Here is a 27,638-nt window from a genome sequence, read left to right on the forward strand (position 1 = left end):
AAAATATATCTTCAGGGAAGGGTAAAACATAGTAAATCCGCAGCATATTTTATGCTTTCCTGCCGCAGTCCTGTGTGTGCAGCAAGGTTTGGAGGTGGGCCCAGCTTGCTCGGCCCACCTCCAAACCTTACTGCACACACAGGGCTGCGACGGGGAAGCCCTGAGTGTCTGTTCATAGCAAAATGCACAGCGTATTTCCCACTGCCTGGCCGATTTCTCGCAGTGTGAAATACGCTGTGAATACACACATAATATGTGTGTATGTGTATGTAAATAAAATCTGACCATTGCATTCCAAATCCCATTATTCATTTTGGTGTTTTTGGATTTTTTTTCATTAACTTTTGACAGATTTTAAGAATCTTTATAGCTAAAAAAAAACAACAACCTAAGATAAAATTAATCCATCTACCTCATTTTGACAACCCTGTCCTGACATCCTTTTATCTATAGGCATGAAGAAAAAGGCTCTATACCGGTGCTACCACATGATTCCTCCTTTTCTTTAGTGACATGTTTTGGGGGCTCCTCCCTCTTCTTCAGATTGAGTAGGACATATGGAGGTCATGGAAGGGGATTCCTTTTTTTGGGATCACCCTATATGAGCCACAACAAAGAACTATGGAAGGGATTCCTTTCTTTTGTGGATTTGGCTTGTCCGTTGTTCACATTGTCGGCTACTTATTTGAATGAACAACATATAATATTACATTTTTTCACTACAAAAAAAAACATATATGGTCAGCATCAGCTTCCCCTGATCATAAAAGTTGATCAGAGACAGAAGAGTTCTGACTATGCATCAGCAGCGATCAGATGATTTTTTTCAGGGGAAACCTTTTCTGCAGCTGCCACTACAGCGCAAATGGAGTATTGCATGATGGCATTTCAGTAATACATGGATGGCTTGAGGTCCAGTACTGGAGCTGCTCATACATGCTGAGTATATGTTCTGGCTTTTAAGGGTGGGGGTCTCTTTGAGGTCCTAATGCCTTACTTGTACATATGGAGATTTATTATGCCTATCAGGGACCAAGTCCTGCAGAAACTAGTGGGAACTGAGTTCCTGCACTTTCTCCACATATGACAACTGCTGTGAGCTTTTATAGTTTGTCTACCATATATTCTTCAATCCTTTCTTGTAGTCATTTTATTGGTCTCTGTCTCGCCTAATAAGGTTTTCTCTAGAGTTCATGTCAGGTCTGAATAGTATAATAAAGCATTTTGGAAAGAACATGCAGAGCACCAGAGCCCAACTGGATGTCAAGATGGCAAAGATCTCCATAGCTACTGTGTACTTGCCCTGGGCACTGAGGGAGGCTGGGATATAAGATATCCAGACACTGAGGAAGGCCAACATGCTGAATGTAATATACTGGGCTTCATTGAAGCGGTCGGGAAGTCTTCGGGCCAGGAAAGCAACAATGAAACTTATGGTGGCCAGAAGGAAGAGATAACCCAACATGATCCAGAAGGCGATGGGTGACCCTTCGTTACATTCAATAACAATGAGTGTGGGCTGGCTTTCTATGTTATATTGGGGGAATGGTGGAGCTAGGGACAACCACAAGATACATAAGATAAATTGTAACAAGGAACAGGTAAAAATAATCCAGTAGGACACTTGAGGTTTAGTCAATTTCTTTATAATACTGCCAGGTCTTGTGGCCATGAAGGCGATCACTACCATAATGGTCTTAGCCAAAATGCAAGATATGCAGAGGGTAAAAACCAGTCCAAAAGCGGCTTGGCGTAGAAGACACTTCTCGGTCTGGGGGTAACCACTAAAAGCCAAAGAGCACAGGAAGCAAAAGGACAAGGACACAAGAAGAAGACAACTTAGGACGTAGTTGTTGGCTCTTACTATGGGAGTTGTTTTATTTTGAATAAAAAGCCTCAGTATTAAGTTAGGAATGATGGAGGAAAAGACTGAGGCACCCGATAAGGTTGCACCCAATGGGTCATGATAGGAAAGGTAGTCGATGTGTTTTTCAAGGCATCTGGTCTTCTGCAGATTTGGCCACTCGTTCCATGGACATGAATGACAACCATTAGAATCTGAAAATAAGTGAAGAATTAAAAGTCACAATTAAAGTTATATATATATATATATATATATATATATATATATATATATATATAAAAACAAGGGATAAGGAGCAGCACTCTGCGAGATACAAGTAGAGGGTGGGTGCACACGGCCGGAATCCCAGGTCACGGGAGACACTTCACAATGTGGAAAGGAGGAGACTGTAGCACTCCAGTAAGATGAAAAGTGAATGTGGCTTTATTCCAATTCAAACATCAAGGCAACGTTTCAGCTGCACGCAGGCAGCCTTTATCAAGCTTGATAAAGGCTGCCTGCGTGCAGCTGAAACGTTGCCTTGATGTTTGAATTGGAATAAAGCCACATTCACTTTTCATCTTACTGGAGTGCTACAGTCTTCTCCTTTCTATATATATATATATATATATATATATATATATATATATATATATACACACACACACACACACACAGAAACTCACTAGCCACTTTATCAGTGACACCCGTTCAATTTCTTGTTAACACAAATAGCTAATCAGCCAATCACCTGGCAGCAACTCAATGCATTTAGACATGTAGACGTGGTCAGGACAATTTGCTGATGTTCAAATCAAGCATCAAAAAGGGAGATAAGGGGACATTTGCTGATGCATTTTTGGCCGAAATTGTCAACAAATTTTCCGAAGGGTAGCTAATACAAATTTGTGGTGAACATGGTTAATGGTGAACATGAGCAATCGTGCCATTTACCACTCAGATTCCGTGATCAATGTTGATCACGGCATCTGCGGCAATGCGGTGGTTTCAATGGCTGATCTGATCAGCTATCGGGACATCTGCAGGAATCAGATCAGCCAAGATGGGGGCCAGAGGTCTCCTCATCTGCCTCCCGCAGGTCTTCTTCTCTGGTCTGACATCAAGAAGACCAGAGAATTAGATTGCAGATAACACTGATCAATGCTAAGCATATGCATAGCACTGATTGGTATCTGCAATCTAAAACTGGGCTGTGTCCTTAATGGGGTAAAAGGTTGTGTAGATCTTTAGACACACTTATTATCTGCTAAAAAGGAGTAAAATTTTTTGCGCAATCAGACAAAAAAAAGTACATAAAAAATTTGTAAATTTACCATATGTCATGTAAAAAGAGGATAAATGTTTGGGCATTTGAAAAGGTAGAAAGTACACGCTAGTAAAGTTTGTGTTTGTATGTGTGTGTGTGTGTGTGTGTGGGGGGGGGAGGGTTTGAATTGCAACACATAACCCCCCCCCCCCCCCCGCCTTGACTTTAATTGCATAGACAAGGAATTCTCTACCTGTATGATTGGAGATTTCTCCTTGTGGGCAGGGGACACATTGGAAGCAGCAGACAGGTTGTCCTCTGATGGAGGCCTTTCTAAATCCTGGAGGACAACTCTCACTACAAACCGATGTAGGTACCTGGGAAGAGGCACAACAGGTATAACGCAATGTCATAGTTTTCCAACTGAAGTTAATAAACTTCAAAGATCGGTTCAGAATTTCCTTTGTATTGAAAAGTGATGGCAATTATATGAAATCCCGCCCCTCCCTCCCACATTTTATAACATAATAGAGAACAGAATATGGGCCCGATTAAAGAGTACCTGTCATCAAACCATATTTTCTAAACTAATTCAGATTATATTCCCTAACTACTCCTAAAACCCCTCCTGCCTTTAGAAAAAATTTCTGAGCATTAAAAAGCTGTGTATCATACCTTTCCCCTTGCTCACATTGTGTGAGCTCCCGGCAGGAGAAAGTAGGCGTTTCCCAGCAGGCGCAACTTCACTGAAGCCTGAGAGAGCTGTGCCTCACCACGAACTTCCTGAGTTTGGTCTCCTGACAAGTCAGGGGGAGACCAAACTAACTGTTTGACTTGCTCAGTGAAGAGAACAGTGCCACCTAGTGGCCGTTTTTTCAATCACATTAAAAACAAAAAAAAGGTGGAGAATTTTAACAGCAAGTGAATAGCAAAGTGTCTTAAAATTACATAATCAGGAAGCGCTGGAGGCCAATATGCCTCAAGAGAAATGGGACATCGATAAGGCACAGACTTTTTCGACTTGAGTGGATAAAGGATCTTTATTTGAATAAGGGGCAACACAAAACAACAAGCGTTTCATTCCGGACCGGGCTTTTTGTCAGGCATGTACATAATATAAAATGTGAACAGTATAAGAACACTTCTAGACAATTGCTTTAGGGTGTTAGGGAGACAGAACGAACTGGAAATAATGTAAAAACATAAAATATATAGAAGAACAATATAAAAACATAATGCATATAATTTTTTGGAAATACACATATTTGATAAAATGAAAGGTATAAATAAATCTCAATTCAAATCGACCACTGATGTAAAAGATGTGTATTGCGTTGTAATGCCAAGGTTACCTTACAGGATAGGGCGTATATTGCACTTCTGGGAATAGGGTGGTTTCAGGATGATGCATAAAGAAAGGGACAGTTATGCGCGGCATCTGACAAAATGAACCTGCGCAGTGGTGATGATGTAATGTGCTGCATAGACTGACGGAGTGGAACAGTATATCTCAAGGTATTCCACTACGGATTGATGGTGCGCTGTATCTGAAAAAGAGGCCTGCGCAGTGGTGATGATGTAATGTGCCGCATAGACTGACAGAATGGAACAGCCTATCACAACTATTATGTTGCGGTCCAGGGGAAAAACGATCCGGAATCAGACTGTCAATCAAGTGCGAGAAAGGTGCGAAAAAAGTGCTGACTGCGGGTTAAGGGCAGAAGGAAAACGAATCTCTTCATCCAGGTAGGCATGATGTATATGAAAAACTGGTGTGATACCTTATAGGTAATGTTTACGAGATAATTTCTCTTATCTCGTTTAGACCCTGAGGGGATAATGTTGACATCTTATAGATCCAGTACATTTCCAATCTCTTTAGTTGTTCAAATCTAATGCTGACTGTGGCCGGCACATGATCAATAAGTGTAATAGTAATTAATTTTTTTATTGTCTGGATGCAATAGATAGATATGTTTGGGGACTCCATGGAGTAAGAACTTCTTTTTAATATTTTGGTGATGTTGATTTAATCTCAAGTGAAGAAGACGGATGGTGCGTCCTATGTACTGTAGTGGACAATCGGGACATTGAATCATGTATATTACATAATTGGATAGACACATAAGATGGAATTTAATGAAAAACTTCTCTCCGGTGGCTGAAGAAATAAAATGCTCAACTTCTTGTGAGATCTGGTGACAGCATAGACACCGGGCCCTCCTACATTTGTAGCTTCCTTTTCTGATGGATCTCCCTAGAAGATCAGTCTGGGTGTCATCTTTATTCTGCTGTCTTCTGATCTGACTGGGCGCTAGGATCATTTTCGGGGAGGCTGATTTTCGGTATGTAAACCAAGGTTGTAAAGGAATGGAAGATGAGGATCCATTTGTAATATGTACCAGTGTTTCTTGACAATTTGCTTGATAAGGTGAGCATCCTTACTGTATGTTGTAATGAAATTAGATGTAAATGTGTTATTTTCTTTGTGTTCATCCTTTTTTCTGATTTCTAGACAATCTTTCTGTGTACATGTTTTTGTGCGATTATATGCATCATTTAGCAATTTGGTTGGCTAGTGTTTTGCCTTGAACCGATCCAGCAAAATTTGTGACTGTATTTTACAAGTTGTATTGTTTGTACAATTCTTCCGAATCCTTTTATACTGACTGAACGGTATATTGAGTAATCATTTCTTAAAGTGCAAGCTATGGAAATCCAAGTAGCTCATCTTTCTCAAGCCCTTCCTTTACAACCTCGGTTTACATACCGAAAATCGGCCTCCCTGAAAACAATCCTAGCACCCAGTCAGATCAGAGAACATCAGAATAAAGATGACACCCAGACTGTTATTCTAGGGAGATCCATCAGAAAAGGAAGCTATAAATGTAGGAGGCCCCGGTGTCTATGCTGTCACCGGATCTCACATGAAGTTGATCACTTTATTTCTTCAGCCATCGGAGAGAAGTTTTTCATTAAATTCCATCTTACCTGTCTATCCAATTATGTAATATACATGATTCAATGTCCCGATTGTCCACTACAGTACATGGGACGCACCATCCGTCCTCTTCACTTGAGATTAAATCAACATCGCCAAAATATTAAAAAGAAGTTCTTACTCCATGGAGTCTCCAAACATATCTATCTTTTGCATCCAGACAATAAAAAATTAATTACAGTGCATGTAGACAAAACTGTAAATACCTGGAAGGTGGACCACGTCTTATGCAGGGGGTTTCAGGTGATCACACGGGGCAACGACCGTATCATGCTGTTGCGCTTCCTCGGGCCCCTGGCCCCGTGTGATCACCTGAACCCCCCGCATAAGACCTGGTCCACCTTCCCGGTATTTACAGTTTTGTCTACATGCACTGAAAGAAAATAAAGAAGTACCTGTCTACAGCAGCCCGAGTGGTGAGTGCTTCGTTACTGTTTTCTCTACTGGATTTACATGTTTGTTTATTGGTTATAAACATGCAGCACCACCTTAATAGACAGCCTATGTCAAGTGCCTGATGAACTGTGTAAGAAAATTTTGCACCTAAATGATTTGTTAAAGTAGCAGTGCCAGGAATTTCCTTTCTTTGAGAGTGGACGTGAAAAAATTAATTACTATTACACCTATCGATCATGTGCTGGCCACACTCAGCAATAGATTTGAACAACTAAAGAGATTGGAAATGTACTGGATCTATAAGATGTCGACATTATCCCCCCAGGATCTAAACGAGATACGAGAAATTAGTTTTCCTTCTGCCCTTAACCCGCAGTCAGCACTTTTTTCACACCTTTCTCGCACTTGATTGGCATTCTGATCCCGGATCGTTTTTCCCCTGGACCGCAACCTAATAGTTGTGATAGGCTGGTCTACTCCGTCAGTCTATGCAGCACATTACATCATCACCCCTGCTCAGGCCTCTTTTTCAGATACAGTGCACCCTCACTCCATAGTGGAATACCTTGAGATATCCTGTTCCCCTCCGTCAGTCTATGCAGCACATTACATCATCACCACTGCGCAGGTTCATTTTGTCAGATGCCGCGCATTACTGTCCCTTTCGTTATGCATCATCCTGAAACCACCCTATTCCCAGAAGTGCAATATACACCCTATCCCGCAAGGTAACCTTGGCATCACAACGCAATACACATCTTTTACATCAGTGGTCAATTTGAATTGAGATTTATTTATACCTTTCGTTTTATCAGGTATGTGTATTTCCACAATTTTTTAATGCATTATGTTTTTATATTGTTCTTCTATATACTTTATGTTTTTACTATTATGTCCGGTTCGTTCAGTCTCCCTTACACCCGGAAGCAATTGTCTAGAAGTGTTCTTATACTGTTCACATTTTATATTATGTATATGCCTGGCAAAGAGCACTGTCCGGGCTTGAAACGCTTGTTGTTATGCATTGCACCTTATTCAAATAAAGATCCTTTATCCACTCAAGTCGAAAAAGTCTGCGCCTTATCAATGTCCCGTTTCTCATGAGGCATATTGACCTCCAACGCTTCCTGATACTGTTTGCCGGTTTCCACACCTGGATTACCGGAGGGACCACGAGGCTGCGACAACATTACTACAAAGCTCATCCAGATGTTATGCTCTTAGCATAACTCTCTCAGGTAAGGCTCCATCTAACTGACCCTGCGTCTTTTTTCCTAATTTATCGATTGGGTAACCTGCACGAGGTGTGCACTTTTTTTTTTTTTTCTTTGCTTAAAATTACATAAGGAACAATATATTAAAAAGTTTAGTTTGATGACAGGTACTCTTTAACACCAGTCTGCATCCATACAATGGACCCCTCTGCAAGCAGTCCACATACCTATAAAGCCTAAATTATGTGTTCCATCATACAGATGGCATCGTTGGTCTGACCACCTATCTTTGTTGGATTGTGGGCACAAACCACTTGCAGGAGGGACACAAAAAGGGACCAATCAGAATCTTAAGTTTACTCAAATAAAAGCAGCAACAGTGTGTTTTGAGGGTTAAATCCCTCTTCATCAGACTGTTATCTGATGAAGAGGGATTTAACTCTCGAAACATGTAATTCACCATTGCGGTCCAGACCAATTGACTCATGGCCAGCAGTGTGCTCATCTCAAACACCGCATTACCCCACAGTGGTTTACATGCCTTTACCCTTATTCTATCAGGAGAGAGTCCAACTATACTGGGGCACTTCACCAGGTGGGTCTTACCTTGATATCCCACTTATTTTTAACTATTTTATCACAGACAATACATTTTCACACTCATTGACTTAGCTAAACCCCAATCAACATCTGATGACTGACATTTAGTTCAGCCAATAAGAAGGCCAGAATACATTTTTGAATTCTTTTAAACATTGGGAGTAAACAAATCCTATATTTTATTGTCCTTATAGAACAGTTAAAGTGGAATTTTGGCTTAAAAAAAAAATTATTAGATTTGCATCTGGACCTTCTCATAACTATGAATACTAGTATTTGAGGACAACTACCTATTTGACCTTTGTACCTGCTTGTCTTCAGTTGCCCAAAGCAGTAGACTTGAGTTGATGGTAAAAAGTTGGCCAAAAGATGCTGTGGTGTCATAGCTGCCAACTTTGACAGGGCTCATGGTATTGCTCAAACTCTGCTGCCAATTGACAATGTCATAGACTGCAGGTGGGTCTCCATTTTTGTCAAAGTAAAGTTCTCTTTCATTACTCATTAAAAGTACTCTTACCTTCTTCATGTGGTGCAGGATCTGTGGATAATAATTAAATGATAATATTAAATGTAAAATATATTTGTTTAAAAATTACCTCTATTTTAGGGCATATAATATAATATTGTCCCTTATGTACTGGAATATACCTACTATAATACTGCTCCTATATACAAGAATATAACTACTATAATACTGCTCCTATTCAAGAATATAACTACTATAATACTGCTCCTATATACAAGAATATAACTACTATAATACTGCTCCTATATACAAGAATATAACTACTATAATACTGCTCCTATATACAAGAATATAACTACGTTAATACTGTCTCCTATATACAAGAATATAACTACTATAATACTGCCTCCTATATACAAGAATATAACTACTATAATACTGCCCCTATATACAAGACTATTACTACTATAATACTGCTCCTATATGCAAGAATATAACTACTATAATACTGCCTCCTATATACAAGAATACAACTACTATAATACTGCTCCTATATACAAGAATACAACTACTATAATACTGTTCCTATATACAAGAATATAACTACTATAATACTGCTCCTATATACAAGAATATAACTACTATAATACTGCTCCTAGATACAAGAATATAACTACTATAATACTGCCTCCTATATACAAGAATATAACTACTATAATACTGCTCCTATATACAAGAATATAACTACTATAATACTGTATCTATATACAAGAATATAAGTACTATAATAATGTCTCCTGTATACAAGAATATAACTATTATAATACTGCTCCTATATACAAGGATATAACTACTATAATACTGCTCCTATATGCAAGAATATAACTGCTATAATACTGCCTCCTATATACAAGAATACAAATACTATAATACTGCTCCTATATACAAGAATATAACTATTATAATACTGCCTCTTATATACAAGAATATAACTACTATAATACTGCTCCTATATACAAGAATATAACTACTATAATACTACTTGTCAGGATTCGGCAGGCTGGAGGTGGATCCTCTGTGTCAGAGAGGGATTGGCGTGGACCGTGCCGGCGGACTGGTTCTAAGTTGCTACTGATATTCACCAGAGCCCGCCGCAAAGCGGGATGGTCTTACAGCGGCGGCAGCAACCAGGTCGTATCCACCGGCAATGGCTCAACCTCTCTGACTGCTGAGATAGGCGCGGTAAAAGGGATTAGGCAAGAGCAAGGTCGGACGTAGCAGAAGGTCAGGGCAGGCAGCAAGGATCGTAGTCAGGGGCAACGGCAAGAGGTCTGGAACACTGGCTTGGGACACACAAGGAACGCAGGCAACAAGATCCGGCAAGGAAGGGAAGGGGAAGTGAGGTTATGTAGGGAAGTGCACAGGTGAACACACTAATTAGAACCAGGCGCCAATCAGTGGCGCACCGGCCCTTTAAATCGCAGAGAGCCGGCGCGCGCGCGCCCTAGGGACAGAACAGAAGGGGAACGAGTCTGGTAAGCGGGCCGGGATGCGAACCGTGAGCGGGCACGTCCCGCATCGCGAATCGCATTTCGGCTAGGGACATTATCGCAGCGCTCCCGGTCAGCGGGTTTGACCGGGGCGCTGCGAACAGGAGAATGCCGCGAGCGATCCGGGGAGGAGCGGGGACCCGGAGCGCTCGGCGTAACAGTACCCCCCCCCTTGGGTCTCCCCCTCTTTTTAGAACCTGAAAATTTGTGAATTAGGTCCTTGTCGAGAATGTTATCCTCGGGTTCCCATGACCTCTCCTCAGGACCGCAATTCTCCCAATCTACAAGAATTTTTTTTTTTACCTGACCGTCTTAGACGAGAGAATTTCTTTAACCGAGAAGACATCTAAGGACCCGGAGACAGGAGTAGGAGCAACAACCTTGGGAGAGAAGCGGTTAAGGATAAGCGGTTTAAGGAGAGAGACATGAAAGACGTTGGGAATACGTAGAGAAGGGGGAAGAAGGAGTTTGTAGGAGACAGGATTGATTTGGCACTTGATTTTAAAGGGTCCAAGATAACGTGGTCCCAGTTCATAACTGGGAACACGGAAGCGGATATACTTGGCAGAAAGCCACACTTTGTCTCCAGGAACAAAGACAGGAGGAGTTCTTCTTTTTTTGTTGGCATGCTTCTTCATCCGAGATGAGGCCTGTATGAGGGATTTTTGAGTCTCTTTCCAGATGGTGGAGAAGTCCCGGGTAACCTCATCAACAGCGGGCAAACCAGAAGGCGTGGGAGTGGGGAGGGGGGGAAGAGGGTGACAGCCGTACACCACAAAGAACGGGGATTTAGCGGAGGATTCAGAGACTTTGAAATTGTACGAGAATTCGGCCCATGGTAGGAGATCGGCCCAGTCATCCTGGCGGGAGGAAACAAAATGTCGCAAATAGTCACCAAGAACCTGGTTAACTCTCTCCACTTGCCCATTGGATTGGGGATGATAGGAAGACGAGAAATGTAATTTGATTTTAAGCTGATTACAGAGGGCCCTCCAGAATTTCGACACAAATTGAACGCCTCTATCCGAGACAATATGCGTGGGAAGCCCGTGAAGACGAAAAATGTGCACAAAAAATTGTTTCGCCAACTGTGGCGCAGAAGGAAGACCTGGAAGTGGAATAAAATGTGCCATCTTGGAGAAACGATCAACGACCACCCAAATGACTGTGTTGCCATGGGATAAAGGCAGGTCTGTTATAAAGTCCATAGCAATCTGAGACCATGGTAGCTCAGGAACAGGCAGAGGATGAAGGAGACCGGCAGGCTTCTGACAAGGAGTCTAGTCCCGGGCACAGACTGTACAAGCCCGAACAAAATCAGCAACATCTGCTTCCAGGGTAGGCCACCAATAAAATCGAGAGATGAGCTGGATGGACTTTTTGACGCCAGCATGGCCGGCTAGGTGTGAGGAGTGTCCCCACCTGAGGATCTTGAGGCGCTGGCGTGGAGGGACGAAGGTCTTTCCAGGAGGAGTTTGTCTGATGGAGGCTGGGGAAGCGAAGATCAGACACTCAGGAGGAATAATGTGTTGCAGGGAGGCTTCCATTTCAGAGGCGTCCGAGGAACGAGAGAGGGCGTCAGCCCTGATGTTCTAGTCAGCAGGGCGAAAATGAATCTCAAAGTTAAAACGGGCAAAAAACAACGACCACCTAGCCTGGCGTGGCTTCAGCCGTTGGGCAGACTGAAGATAAGAGAAATTCTTGTGATCTGTGTATATGATAATTGGGTATTTGGACCCCTCCAGCAGGTGCCTCCATTCCTCGAGGGCTAGTTTTATGGCCAGCAGTTCTCGATCACCAATGGAGTAATTTTTCTCCGCCGGAGAGAAGGTCCTAGAAAAGAAACCACAATTAACGTTATGTCCAGAAGAGTTTTTTTGTAGGAGTACAGCTCCAGCTCCCACCGATGAGGCGTCTACCTCCAGTGAGAAGGGTTTAGATGGATCAGGTCTGGAGAGTACGGGAGCAGAAGAAAAGGCAGTTTTGAGACGGTTTAATGCCTCGTCCGCTCGAGGAGACCAGGACTTAGGGTTGGCGTTTTTCTTGGTTAGGGCCACAATGGTGGAAAAATGTGGAATAAATTGTCAGTAGTAATTGGCAAACCCCAAGAAACGTTGGATAGCTCGGAGTCCGGAGGGGCGTGGCCAATCTAACACGGCTGACAGTTTGTCTGGGTCCATTTGAAGTCCCTGGCCAGAGACTAAATATCCTAGGAAGGGAAGAGATTGGCATTCAAAGAGACATTTCTCCATCTTGGCATATAATTGATTGTCACGGAGTCTCTGAAGAACCAAGCAGACATGACGGCGGTGTTCTTCGAGGTTAGAAGAGAAAATCAAAATGTCGTCCAAGTAGACCACAACACAGGTATATAATAAATCAAGAAAAATTTCATTTACAAAGTCCTGGAAGACAGCGAGGCGTTGCAGAGCCCAAAGGGCATAACCAGATATTCAAAGTGTCCGTCTCTGGTGTTAAATGCGGTCTTCCACTCATCCCCTTCCCTGATGCGGATGAGATTCTATGCACCTCTTAAATCCAATTTGGTGAAGATGTTAGCGCCACGTAGGCGCTCAAAGAGTTCCGAGATAAGAGGCAGGGGATAGCGGTTCTTTATAGTGATCTTATTAAGACCGCGGTAATCAATTTTTTTTGGAGACAAAGAAGAACCCTGCTCCGGCAGGGGAGGAAGACTTGCGGATAAATCCCCTTTTTAAATTTTCTTGGATGTACTCCGTCATGGCTTGTGTTTCAGGAGCTGACAGAGGGTAGATTCTGCCCCGGGGTGGAGTAGTACCAGGAAGGAGATCAATAGGGCAGTCAAAAGGCCTGTGAGGAGGCAAAGTCTCTGCTTGTTTTTTGCAAAAAACATCAACATAGTCCAGACAGGCCTTGGGGAGACCTGGTATAGGAGGAGCCATAGGGGTTTGACTGGCAGGACTGGGAGCAGACGTGAGGCATTTTTTGTAGCAAGAAGTACCCCAGTTCTTGATTTCCCTTTTGGTCCAGTCAAGGGGAATGGCGTTGAAGCTAAGGCAGTCCGAGAAAAATTTCAGAAGTGCAGTTAGAGAGGACCAGAAATTCAATTTTTTCGTGATGAGGTCCAATGCACATTAAGAGGGGTTCTGTGCGGTAACGCACAGTACAGTCCAATCTTTCACCATTAACTGAGGCGATGTAGAGAGGTCTGGCGAGACTGATCACTGAGATGTTGAACCTGTTAACGAAAGAGGCCAAAATAAAATTTCCTGCAGATCCAGAATCCAAGAAGGCCACAGCTGAGAAGGAGGAGTTAGAATAAGAAATCCGCACAGGCACAGAAAGACGTGGAGAAGCAGAGTTCACACCTAGAACTGTCTCACCTTTGTGCGGGATCGGAGTGCGTTTTTCCTGACGTGGAGGACGGATAGGACAATCCTTCAAGAAGTGTTCGGTACTGGCACAGTACAGGCATAGGTTCTCATTGCGGCGGCGTGTCCTCTCTTGTGGTGTCAGGCGAGACCGGTCTACTTGCATAGCCTCCACGCACAGGAACAGATTGCAGCGGACCAGAGAAGAGAGGAGCCGGGGAGAGAAACCGCCTAGTGCGAACAAAGTCCATATCCTGACGGAGCTCCTGGCGTCTTTCGGAAAAACGCATGTCAATGCGGGTGGCCAAATGAATAAGTTCATGTAGGTTGGCAGGGATTTCTCTTGCCGCCAGCACATCTTTGATATTACTGGATAGGCCTTTTTTGAAGGTCGCGCTGAGGGCCTCGTTATTCCAAGATAATTCGGAGACGAGAGTACGAAATTGGATGGCGTACTCGCCTACTGAAGAATTACCCTGGACCAGGTTTAGCAGGGCAGTCTCGGCAGAAGAAGCTCGGGCTGGTTCCTCGAAGACACTTCGAATCTCCGCAAAGAAAGAGTGTACAGAGGCAGTGACAGGATCATTGCGGCCCCAGAGCGGTGGGGCCCATGACAAGGCCTTTCCAGACAGGAGACTAACCACGAAAGCAACCTTTGACCGCTCAGTTGGAAATTGGTCCGACATCATCTCCAAATGCAGGGAACATTGCGAGAGAAAACCACGGCAAAGTCTAGAGTCCCCATCGAACTTGTCTGGCAACGATAAACGGAGGCTGGATGCGGCCACTCGCTGCGGAGGAGGTGCAGGAGCTGGCGGAGGAGATGGTTGCTGAAGCTGTAGTAGAAGCTTCTCTAGCATAACAGTCAGTTGAGACAGCTGATGGCCTCTGTTGCGACTGCTGGGCGACCACCGTGGTAAGGTCAGCGACAACTGGCAGCGGGACCTCAGCGGGATCCATGGCCTGATCTACTGTCAGGATTCGGCAGGCTAGAGGTGGATCCTCTGTGTCAGAGAGGGATTGGCGTGGACCGTGCCAGTCGGTTCTAAGTTGCTACTGGTATTCACCAGAGCCCGCCGCAAAGCGGGATGGTCTTGCAGCGGCGGTAGCAACCAGGTCGTATCCACTGGCAGCGGCTCAACCTCTCTGACTGCTGAGATAGGCGCGGTACAAGGGATTAGGCAAGAGCAAGGTCGGACGTAGCAGAAGGTCAGGGCAGGCAGCAAGGATCGTAGTCAGGGGCAACGGCAAGAGGTCTGGAACACTGGCTTGGGACACACAAGGAACGCTTTCACTGGCACAATGGAAACAAGATCCGGCAAGGAAGGGAAGGGGAAGTGAGGTTATGTAGGGAAGTGCACAGGTGAACACACTAATTAGAACCAGGCGCCAATTAGTTGCGCACCGGCCCTTTAAATCGCAGAGAGCCGGCGCGCGCGCGCCCTAGGGAGCAGGGCCGTGCGCGCCGGGAAAGAACAGAAGGGGAACGAGTCTGGTAAGCAAGCGGGCGTGTCCCGCATAGCGAATCGCATCCCGGCTAGGGACATTATCGCAGCGCTCCCGGTCAGCGGGTCTGACCGGGGCGCTGCGATCAGGAGAATGCCGCGAGCCCTCCGGGCAGGAGCGGGGACCCGGAGCGCTCGGCGTAACACTACTCCTATATACAAAAATATAACTATTATAATGCTGCCTTCTATATACAAGAATATAACTACTATAATACTGCCCCCTATGTACAAGAATATATCTACACAAATATAATCACTACAGTACAGAACTTATTACCTTCCAAGGAGCGAAGTTTTGTATACCTGCACACCAGCCCTTACTGGATGGACCTTCCCAGTTGCTGCATTTCCTTAGATCTTCTAAAGCTTTGGCCAGAACAAGAACTGCAGTGTAGATATTATAAGAAATCCTTAGATTGGAGACATCGTTGTAGCTGTTCTGGATGGTGTCCAGCCTTTCCGCACCTGTACAAACCTTTTTTTGGGGTTCCAAATTCCTCTCAATTGAAAACGTACAATTGAAGGCTTCTTCCCAAAACGTCTTCACCAAGTTGCCTCCTAATGTCATGTTTGGATGAATTTTGTTTAGAAATTCTTGAAATCCTGGCATCAACCCGTTGTAGAAGGCTAAGCCGACCGTCCCGTATAAGACTTGGGCGAAGCTCCTCATCTTCTGTAGACTGGTTACCGACCACCCTTCGCTAGCAACAAATATTTTGTCCCTTATGTTCTCTCTTATCATCTCGGTCAAGATGGGGACTAAATCAAGGCCAGCAGAGAAGACAATCACTACTTTTGCAGTTGACATTTTCATGACTTTAACTATGTGTGGTGCGTTCCGGTCTTGTCTACTAGTCAGAATATTCTCGGTGAAGGCTACACAGGCCCCAGCCCTGATTATCTCTTGTTTCACCAATTGTACGCCCAGTTGTCCATAGTCATCATCCACCCCAAGTAACCCAACCCACGTCCAGTTAAAGTGTAGTACGAGTTCTGCAAGTCCTTTAGACTGGAAGGCATCACTGGGGACAGTCCTGAAGAAGGAGGGAAATTTCACCCGGTCACTCAGGAGAGAGCTGGTAGCATAATAGCTCACCTGGTTAGAACAAGAAAAAATTTAACAAAAAAATTTAAAAATGGCAAAAAATTTACTATTTACCAACTCACAGTGAGGGAACCTTAGAAGTTAGTGCTGGGGTTGCAAAAAATACTGGAACTAAAAGGTTGTGACTTTTTTTTGGCTCTGTTTCGAGAAATGCATATGAGTTCTGCCCTGTCTATTGTTTATATTTAACAGAGCAAAAGTGCAGAGGGCCTTGTAGAGAAGATCAATTCCATAGTTCTAATAAATATTGGTGGACTCAGCATCTACACACCACTGTAAAGCCCTGTGCAGGACTGTTTTTTTATTCCACTCCCACCCTCCCACTGATCCAGGGGCGGATCCAGAGTCTAGTCTCGGGAGGGGCACTATTAGAGAATTTTGCGTTGGCGGACAGAAAATAAGGTGTTGCTTAAGGAACTTACAATATTATTAAATGTTTCCAGTATAATAATCAAATATACCAATTACCACAGAATGGGAAAGCGCTAAAGAAGTTTTTACCATTTAAAACTACAGCTCCCAGTATGACCTAAGTAGTGGTGAGGAGATGCTGGGAGTTGTTGTTTCACCCATCATTACTGCAAAACTTACCAGTGATGGGACAGTCAGGACAATATACAATGATATCAGTGACTACAGGTGACGTCTTCTCTATAGTCTTTCCTTATCTAATTCAGATGGTACATACCACCGGGTCCAGCTAAATGTTCTCATTGCAGAACTTGACGCCCAGACATCTCCTCACTATGTCAGCACATTCTGATCCTCTATATGAAAACAATTATTATTAAAAACCTTCCAAACACTGTATCATTTGAATATAATACTGGCACACTGTACCCTCTGAATATAATCCTGACACACTGTACCCACTGAATATAATACTGCCACACACTGTACCCACTGAATATAATACTGCCACACACTGTACCCACTGAATATAATACTGCCACACACTGTACCCACTGAATTTAATACTGCCACACACTGTACCCTCTGAATATAATTCTGGCACACTGTACCCTCTGAATATAATTCTGACACACTGTACCCACTGAATATAATACTGCCACACACTGTACCCACTGAATATAATACTGCCACAAATTGTACCCACTGAATAATACTGCCACAAATTGTACCCACTGAATAATACTGCCACACACTGTACCCCCTGAATATAATACTGCCACACACTGTACCCCTGAATATATTACTGCCACACACTGTACCCACTGAATATAATACTGCCACACACTGTACCCCCTGAATATAATACTGCCACACACTGTACCCCCTGAATATAATACTGCCACACACTGTACCCCTGAATATATTACTGCCACACACTGTACCCACTAAATATAATACTGCCACACACTGTACCCATGAATATAATACTGCCACACACTGTACCCCTGAATATATTACTGCCACACACTGTACCCACTAAATATAATACTGCCACACACTGTACCCCCTGAATATAATACTGCCACACACTGTACCCCTGAATATAATACTGCCACACACTGTACCCCCTGAATATAATACTGCCTCACACTGTACCCCTGAATATAATACTGCCACACACTGTAACCTCTGAATATATTACTACAACACAATGTACCCCCTGAATATAATACTGCCACACACTGTACCCCCTGAATATAATACTGCCTCACACTGTACCCCCTGAATATAATACTGCCACACACTGTAACCTCTGAATATATTACTACAACACACTGTATGCTCTAAATATCCCTCTGAATACAATACCGTGATGTATTGTGGCTAATGAAAACCGTACTACCCCAGAAATTCCTTATACTCTCTGCCCTCCTTTGACTACTATATACATGCATATATTTATAGCAGCCAGGGCAGTGGGTACAGCACAGCTGATGTATATAGCCCCACAGTGTTTCCCAACTAGGGTGCCTCCAGCTGTTGCAAAACTACAACTCTGGTTGGATGTCTGGGCATGCTGGTTGTTGTAGTTTTGCAACAGCTGGAGGCACCCTGTTTGAGAAACACATCACTGTATATCAATGACTGGCCCATACTGCATATACTATATGCAGTATAGGACAGAGGGCACAGCAGCCACTGGTATACAGGTAGTGACTGACATGCCCGGTCACTGGGACTTCACTACAGACCTCCTCACCTCTGATGGCCGCCCTGCAGATCGGAGACTGTCCGACTGGACGGAGCTCCGCTGGTATGGAGGATACAGGCCTCAGAGGCTGTACAGCTGGCAGGCAGTGTCTTCACTTCAGCTCTGCGGTGAGCAGCCGAGGGAGGGGTCGGACGAGCAGGGACTAAGCTGCAGCATCCATCAGCTCCCTCTCTTAAAGGGGCAGCAGGAGCTGGAGCAGCGTGTGAAAGGTGAGGGGACAGTGGAGACGGGGACAGCTCCTGCTCCTCAATAATAGGGGCAGCAAACTCGGGGGGGGGGGGGGGGGGGGGGCAATTGCCCCGTTGCCCCCCCCCTGGATCTGCCACTGCACTGATCTCACCATTACCCGTCCTGTTCCCCGACGGCTCAGTCCCGGCGCGCGCGGCCCCGCTCCCTAGGGCGCGCGCGCGCCGGCTCTCTGCGATTTAAAGGGCCAGTGCGCCACTGATTGGCGCCTGGCCCAATTAGTGCTCACACCTGTGTCCATGCCTATAATACCTCACTTCCCCTTCCCAGCATCACCGGATCTTGTTGCCTTGTGCCAGTGAAAGCGTTCCTTGTATGTCCCAAGCAAGTGTTCCAGACCCTCTGCCGTTGCCCCTGACTACGATCCTTGCTGCCTGCCCTGACCTTCTGCTACATCCGACATTGCTCTTGCCTAATCCCTTGTACCGCGCCTGTCTCAGCCGTCAGTTGGGGTTGAGTCGCTATCGGGTGGATACGACCTGGGGGTTATCTGCCGCTGCAAGTCCATCCTGTATCCGGATCCTAACAGTAGATCCGGCCATGGATCCTGCTGAGGTCCCGCTGCCAGTTGTCGCTGACCTTACCATGGTGGTCGCCCAGCAATCTCAACAGATAGCGCAACAAGGACAGCAGCTGACCCAACTGACTGTCATGCTGCAACAACTCCTGCCACAGCTTCAGCAACGATCTCCTCCGCCAGCTCCTGCACCTCCTCCGCAGCGAGTGGCCGCTCCCAGCCTCTGCTTGTCCCTGCCGGACAAATTTGATGGGGACTCTAAACTATGCCGTGGTTTCCTGTCTCAATGTTCCCTACACTTGGAGATGATGTCGGACCAATTTCCCACATAACGGTCTAAGGTGGCATTCGTGGTTAGTCTCCTGTCTGGAAAGGCCTTGTCATGGGCCACACCGCTCTGGGACCGCAATGATAATGTCGCCGCCACTGTCCAGTCCTTCTTCACTGAGGTTCGTAGTGTCTTCGAGGAACCAGCCCGGGCCTCTTCTGCCCAGACTGCTTTGTTGAACCTTGTCCAGGGAAGTTCTTCTGTGGGCGAATACGCCATCCAATTTCGTACTCTCGCTTCTGAATTATCCTGGAACAATGAGGCTCTCTGCGCGTCCTTCAAGAAAGGCCTAACCAGCAACATCAAGGTTGTTCTGTCCACACGAGAAATTCCTGCTAACCTGCATGAACTTATCCATTTGGACACCTGCATTGACATGCGTTTTTCTGAAAGACGCCAGGAGCTCCGACAAGAGAAGGACTTTGTTCGCACCAGGTGATTTCTCTCCCCGGCTCCTCTCTTCTCAAGTCCACTGAAATCTGTTCCTGTGCTTTCTGCCGTGGAGGCTATGCAAGTGGACCGGTCCCGCCTGACCCTACAAGAGAGGACTCGCCGCCGTAACGAGAATCTATGCCTGCACTGTGCTAGTACCGAACACTTCCTAAAAGACCGTCCTATCCGCCCTCCGCGTCAGGAAAAACGCACTCCGATTCCGCACAAAGGTGAGACAGCTCTAGGTGTGAATTCTGCTTCTCCCCGTCTTACTGTGCCTGCGCGGATTTCTCCTTCTGCTAACTCTTCCTTCTCAGCTGTGGCCTTCTTGGATTCCGGTTCTGCAGGAAATTTTATTTTGGCCTCTTTCGTTAATAGGTTCAACATCCCTGTGACCAGTCTCGTCAGACCACTCTACATCTCTTCAATTAATGGAGAAAAATTGGACTGCACTGTGCGTTACCGCACAGAACCTCTGTTAATGTGCATTGGACTGCATCACCAAAAAATTGAATTTCTTGTCCTACCCAACTGCACCTCTGAAATTCTCCTTGGCTTGCCATGGCTCCAACGTCACTCTCCTACCCTTGACTGGACCACCGGGGAGATCAAGAGCTGGGGCCCTTTTTGTCTCAAACGATGCCTCACGTCTGCTCCCGTCAGTCAAACCCCTGTGGCTCCTCCTATACCAGGTCTTCCCAAGGCCTACTAGGACTATGCCGATGTTTTCTGTAAAAAACAAGCAGAGACTTTGCCACCCCATAGGCCTTATGACTGCCCTATTGACCTCCTTCCTGGTACTACTCCACCCCGGGGCAGGATCTATCCTCTGTCCGCCCCTGAGACTCAAGCCATGTCTGACTACATCCAGGAAAATTTAAAGAGGGGATTCATTCGCAAGTCCTCATCCCCTGCCGGAGCAGGGTTCTTCTTTGTTTAAAAAAAAGACGGTACCCTACGGCCATGTATTGACTACCGCGGTTTAAATAAAATCACCATTAAAAACCGCTATCCCCTGCCTTTAATCTCGGAACTCTTTGACCACCTTCGTGGCGCCAACATCTTCACTAAATTGGACTTAAGAGGCGCATATAATCTCATTCGCATCAGGAAAGGGGATGAGTGGAAAACCGCATTTAATACCAGAGACGGACACTTCGAATATCTGGTTATGCCCATTGGGCTCTGCAACGCCCCTGCAGTCTTCCAGGACTTTGTTAATGAAATATTTCGGGACTTGTTATATACCTGTGTTGTGGTTTACCTGGACGACATCTTGATTTTTTCCTCTAGTCTAGAGGAACACCGTCTTCATGTCCACCTAGTGCTCCAGAGACTCAGCGAAAATCAACTGTATGCCAAAATGGAGAAATGCCTCTTTGAATACCAATCTCTTCCCTTCCTAGGTTACCTAGTCTCTGGCCAGGGACTTTAAATGGACCCAGACAAACTGTCAGCGGTTTTAGATTGGCCACGCCTTTCTGGACTCCGTGCTATCCAACGCTTCTTAGGATTTGCCAATTACTATCGACAGTTTATTCCTCATTTTTCCACCATTGTGGCTCCGATTGTGGCCCTAACCAGGAAGAATGCCAACCCTAAGTCCTGGCCTCCCCAAGCGGATGAGGCCTTCAATCGCCTCAAAACTGCCTTCGCTTCTGCTCCAGTGCTGTCCAGACCTGATCCATCGAAACCCTTCTTACTGGAAGTGGACGCCTCCTCAGTCGACACAGCCTGGAATTGGCAGCAGCATGAGGAGACCATAAAGTGGCTGAATGACATAGCCTGGAGTTTGTGGCAGCATGTGGAGACCATATAGTGGCTGAATGACATAGCATGGCGTTTGAAGCAGCATTTAGCCACTATATGGTCTCCCCTTGCTGCTGCCAACTCCAGGCTGTGTCATTAAGCCACTATATGGTTTCCTCTTACTGCCGCCAACTCCAGGCTGTGTCATTAAGCCACTATATGGTATCCTCTTACTGCCGCCAACTCCAGGCTGTGTCATTCAGCCACTTTATGGTCTCCTCATGCTGCTGCCACCTCCAGGCTGTGTAACTGTGCCGCCATGTGGACTCCTTATGCTGCTGGCACATTATATAAAACTTTTTAGGTTCATCCATTTTAAATCTTCAATTTAAATGTTAAAAAATATCTTTAATCTTTTTAATTGTGAGGCCTTATGGTCTCCTCTTACTGCCGCCAACTCCAGGCTGGGTCATTCAGCCACTATATGGTCTCTTCCTGCTGCTGCCACCTGCACGCTGTGTCATTCAGGCACTATATGGTCTCCTCATTCTGATGCCACTTCTCTGTCATTGTATCACTCTGCGACAGTGATAGTTAGTGTTCTACACCCCGATTGATGCTCTCTGTAGGCCAGAAATAGACGTTTTTAATCGCGATTTGCCATGAATATAATCGGACCAAACCAAATTTTGGGGGAAAATTCGGCAAATCGGGCGAATCAAATTTTTCAAAAAATTTGCTCAGCTCTAGACTTTATGTATTTGCATCTTCCGAATAGGGGACATTCCCAATAGCGAATGCGGACACACCGGAAAGGGTACAAAACACTCCTAATATTGGACAAAACGCTGCCATTAGCGGACAATAGGGGACAACACTCCCTTTAGGGGACAAAACACTCCCAATAAGTGACATCTAGGCTTTTGTGCCAGCCCTACCTTGAACACAGGACCGCCATCAGGGGGTGTAGCCAGTACCCTAGTAAGGGGCCTAGGCCCCAGCTGCACCCCCCTGCAGAAGCCCCAGCACAGAAGCAGAAGACCAATGTTTAAACAGTGGTCTCCTGCTTCTGTACGTTCACCACATCATTCACCCCTCTCCTTCCCTGATCCTCGCCGTGCCACTTTATTTCCCTTATTTCCCTTGTGCCAAATCAGTTCCTCTTGATCCCTTCTGTGCTACTTAATTCACTCTTTATTACCCTCTGTGCAAATTCCCCCCCTGTGCCATTTCTTCCCCCCCCCCGTGTCTTTAATTCCCCCCTTATTCCCTGTGCCACTTCATTAAGAGGGGGTGATGAGTTTACACAGAGGGTAATAAAGGGGAAATTAAATGGCACAGGGGGATCAAGGGGAAATGAGAGACAGGGGTAAGGAGTGAATAATTTGGCAGAAGGCAAAGAAGAATAAGGTGGAAAGGGTAAAAAGATGAAATGATATGAGGGAGGGAGGGATAAGGAGGGATTAAACGGCACTGGGAGATTCTACTGTAATATTGGTTTTTATCATGTTTTCTAAGTAATTACACTCTGGAGTGAATATAGTACAGTATTCGGTCATTAGAAAAGATTTTTGAGCCTTTTTTTTCCCAATAGGGGGCACTTTTTGGTTCCCCGTGAGTATCCGCTGTTGGGAGATTCTACTGTACTTGCAATGCTGTGGCTACAGGGTATGTATAGAGATGTCATCCCCAAGAATCATACTTTGGCCTTACCTGAGGGTATTTGTAGAGGCCCAAGATGCGGGCAACAGCTATAGACAATGTGGATGAGGACGAACCTAAGAATCCGCTCAGAGGAGAATGGTGAAGACATTTGTAATTGGGGATGGCTGTCTTCCCTCCTGATAGGACTTGTAATGTAGCCGCTATGTTTACCGGCATCACCCCACAAGAATCGTACCAGTGGAATCCCAAGGTCATGTTCGGTAAGATGTCTTCATTTCTGTTGATTTCTTCTATGGCAAACAGAAGAGCTTGAAATTGCTGGAAGTAACCAAAGTGGAAGCTTGAGGAGACACAAATTGGCTTAGTCAGTAGACAAAGTTTACCATATAATCTGATATCACCGATCCCTCAAGTTTATGAGAAGCAATGATCACCTTAAAACTTCAGGACACTACCCATGTGGTTATAACTATTAGTAACCCTTTATGTTCTGTCCTGGAAGAAACTGACAAAAGCTAAAATTAACACATTCTACAGTTTCTGCCTCCTAGTTTCTTGTTCACCAAAGAAGCTACACATAAGGTCAACGACATTACCTCATAGCTAGAGATGGGCAAATTTTTCAAAAATTCTATTTTGCCAATCCGGTGAATTTTCCGAAAAAAATCGCTATTAAAAAAATGGCTATTTCCCGGCTACAGAGAGCATCCTTAGGGGTGTAGAACACTTTGCCTTTCTCTCCCTCTCTCTCTCTCTCTCTCATTTAAAACACCTCCATGAATATAAATATTCATATATATATATATATATATATATATATATATATATACATACAGTATATATATATATATATATATATATATATATATATATATATATATATACATATCTTAAAGATGGTCCATTAACACAGATTCACAGAAATGATGACAATGTCTATGCACAATTTAAAAATATAACATCCTGAAGGAACGCAAAAAAAAAATAGGCAAAATAATGCTAATATAATATTATGAGCCTTTACATGCTGCAGATTGAACTTAGAGTGTTGAAAATTGAAATTGATTATGTTTTTTAGTCAAAGAGTCACCCAGGCTCCATAAGAAATGCATAGCCCCTGCTCTGTCCTACCGATCCATGGCAGCCTGAGAATAATTACGCAACAAAATCTAAAATAAATAAATAAATAAATGTAGGCGTAACACAACGTCTTGGAGACATCTCCACTTACCCGTTACAGGTTGTTCTCTGAGGGGTTTTGGTAAAAGAAACCTGCTGGAAGGTATCGGCCACGCGGACAGGTAGCACGGCCCCGATGATTATATCTCCAGGCTGGAGAATCCCTTCGAGCCCCCGGTCCTCCAGTCTACATCGGTTATCTTCATTACAAGACATGGGTATAAGGGAGATGAGGATGAAGATCCAGACCAGACAATAAAGAGTCAACATCACGGATGGGATATCTGTAAGGTGCCATATACGTGACAGCGTGTAGTGATATATACAGTACAATGCAATACGGACATAAACTAGGGTTTCCCAACCAGGGAGCTCCCAGTGGTTGCAAAACTACAACTCCTTGCAGCAGCCGGAGACACCCTGGTTGGAAAACACTGCCGTAGACAGAAACCATTATTAAAACATAGGGGACTGCATTGGATTCAGTGGAGAAATAAAATGATGTCCTTATATTTAAGACGTAAAAATAAAATGCAACAATTAAAAAATAAAAAATGAGGCCTCATGAAATGCGTGAACAGAACCAGTACAGTACACAAATTAAAATTTTGTTTGGCTCGAAGAAAAATTTGTCCTTTTTTTCTACAAAAAAGTGGTATATGTTATTCTAGACGGTTTTGTTTGACTTTTTCCCCCCTGCGTGTTTCTCCTCACAAGTCATTATTTTTTTTTTTTTCATCATGGGACTCCAAGATTACTATAGAAGAATTGAGGGGAAAAAAACAAGAAAACAAAAATTGGCATTTCTTTTTAGGATTTTTTTCCACCTCTCCATAGATTTTTAGTTAATTGTTCGCCCAATGCTAGGGCCGCTCAGAAATGTGCCATCTCCGTAGATGGCAATGCATTTCCGAGCAGATTGCACGTAAGAATTTACATGTCTATTCTTTCTGGGAAGCATGGAATCGGAATTTCCGAAATGGAATGGAAGGTGCAGCAGAATCTTATTGGAAAAAATAGGACTCTGCTGCAATTAAATTACAGGGCGGACTTTTTCCGTTGTGCTCCGCTAGGAAATTCCGCAATGTGAACAGGGCCTTAGAAGTCTGTATAAAAACACCATTAACCTCTTAAGGATGCAGGGCGTATGGATACGCCCTGCATTCCGAGTCCTTAAGGACACAGGGCGTATTCATACGCCCGTGGGAATTCCGGTCGCCACCGCTAGCCGGTTGGGGACCGGAGCCGGATGCCTGCTGAAATCATTCAGCAGGCATCCCGGCATATCGCTCAGAGGGGTCATTATGCCCCCCCATGTCGGCGATGGCCGCAGATCGCTGGACAATTCAGTCCAGCGATCTGCGGCGATTCCGGGTCAATCGGGTCTCCAGTGACCCGGTGACCCGGAATTACTGGCTGATCGGGGCCGTCTCTGACGGCCCGAACAGCCAGAGCCAGCAGGGGTGAAGTGGCACTGGTGCCACCTCATGATCGCCCTGATTCGTCGGCCGGTTTACCGGCCGACCAATCAGGGCGCCTGCTGCGGGTGTCACTCCCGCACCCGCTCCGCCCCTCTTCCAGAGGACGTGAGCGGGTGCGGGAAGACGACCCCGGGTGCTGGGGACCCAGATCCCCGGCGTCAATGTTGGGATCAGGGCCCCAGGAGCGGCGGCGGCGAGGGACTGTCCTGCGACGGAGCAGCAGCAGGAGGTTAGTGATAGCCTCCTGCTGTTGCTTAGCAACAGCTCCCAGAATGCAAAAAGGGCATGCTGGGAGCTGTAGTTATGCAACAGCAGGAGGCAGACCACCACAACTCCCAGGATTCCCTTATGGGCATGCTGGGACTTATGGTTTTGCAACAGCTGGAGGCACATTTTTTCTATGGAAAAGTGCACCTTCAGCTGTTGTATAACTACAATTCCCAGCTTGCACAAACAGCTAAAGTGCATGCTGGGAGTTGTAGTGGTGCATCTGCTGGTTGCATAACTACAACTCCCAGCATGCCCATTGGCTGTCGGTGACTGCTGAGAGTTGTAGTTTTGCAACAACTGAAGGCACACTAGTTGTGAAACTCAGAGTTTTTTTTACCTAACTCAGTGTTTCACGACCGGTGTGCCTCCAGCTGTTGCAAACTAAAACTCCCAGCAGTCACCTTACACCATGCACCGTACATGCTGGGAGTTGTAGTTTCTCAACAGCTGGAGGTACACTGGTTTTGAAACACTGAGTAAGGTCACAAACTCAGTGATACATAACCAATGTGCCTACAGCTGTTGCAAAACTAAAACTCTCAGCATGTACAGTCTGTCAGCGCATGCTGGGAGTTGTAGTTTTGCAACAGCTGGATGTCCCCCCCCCCCCCCCCAATGTTAATGTACAGGGTACACTCACATGGGCGGAGGTTTACAGTAAGTATCGGGCTGCAAGTTTGAGCTGCGACAAATTTTCTGCCGCAGCTCAAACTGCCAGCGAGAAACTACTGTGAACCCCCTCCCGTGCGACTGTACCCTAAAAACACTACACTACACTACACTTACACAAAATAAAATAAAAAGTAAAAAACACTACATATACACATACCCCTACACAGCCCCCCTCCCCTCCCCAATAAAAATGAAAAACGTCTGGTACGTCACAGTTTCCAAAACGGAGCCTCCAGCTGTTGCAAAACAACTACTCCCAGTATTACCAGACAGCCACTGACTGTCCAGGCATGCTGGGAGTTTTACAACAGCTGGAGGCACCTTGTTTGGGAATCACTGGCGTAGAATTCCCCTATGTCCACCCCTATGCAATCCCTAATTTAGGCCTCAAATGGGCATGGCGCTCTCACTTTGGAGCCCTGTCGTATTTCAAGGCAACAGTTTAGGGTCACATATGGGGTATCGCCGTACTCGGGAGAAATTGTGTTACAAATTTTGGGGGGTATTTTCTGCTTTTACCATTTTTAAAAATGTAAAATTTTTGGGAAAAGAAGCATTTTAGGTAAAAAAAAATTTTTTTTTTTTACATATGCAAAAGTCGTGAAACGCCTGTG

The 27,638-nt window shown here is 45.0% G+C and overlaps 1 protein-coding gene across 1 annotated transcript; it reads right to left on the bottom strand.

Moving 5' to 3' along the window:
- Positions 1 to 1,150: 1,150 nt before the first annotated feature.
- Positions 1,151 to 24,871, bottom strand: LOC130367283 (extracellular calcium-sensing receptor-like). Its single transcript, XM_056569689.1, has 7 exons — positions 24,654 to 24,871; positions 23,471 to 23,762; positions 15,473 to 16,291; positions 8,629 to 8,859; positions 5,777 to 5,779; positions 3,364 to 3,487; positions 1,151 to 2,058 (listed from the first exon to the last, which is right to left on the bottom strand). Exons 1-7 carry the CDS (start codon positions 24,869 to 24,871, stop codon positions 1,151 to 1,153), a joined length of 2,595 nt encoding a protein of 864 aa, XP_056425664.1.
- Positions 24,872 to 27,638: the final 2,767 nt, after the last annotated feature.

This window comes from Hyla sarda, chromosome 4, assembly GCF_029499605.1.
Source record: "Hyla sarda isolate aHylSar1 chromosome 4, aHylSar1.hap1, whole genome shotgun sequence".
In the NCBI taxonomy this organism is placed as follows: Eukaryota; Metazoa; Chordata; class Amphibia; order Anura; family Hylidae; genus Hyla; species Hyla sarda.

Bases quoted from the DNA above. Each gene is read 5' to 3' on its own strand.
- LOC130367283 (XM_056569689.1), bottom strand. From the start codon at position 24,871: ATGTTGACTCTTTATTGTCTGGTCTGGATCTTCATCCTCATCTCCCTT. The intron at 23,763-24,653 runs GTAAGTGGAGAT...TGTCTCCTCAAG, and splicing joins CAGAGAACAACCTGTAACGG to CTTCCACTTTGGTTACTTCC. The intron at 2,059-3,363 runs GTAGAGAATTCC...ACTTATTTTCAG, and splicing joins AGAAATCTCCAATCATACAG to ATTCTAATGGTTGTCATTCA.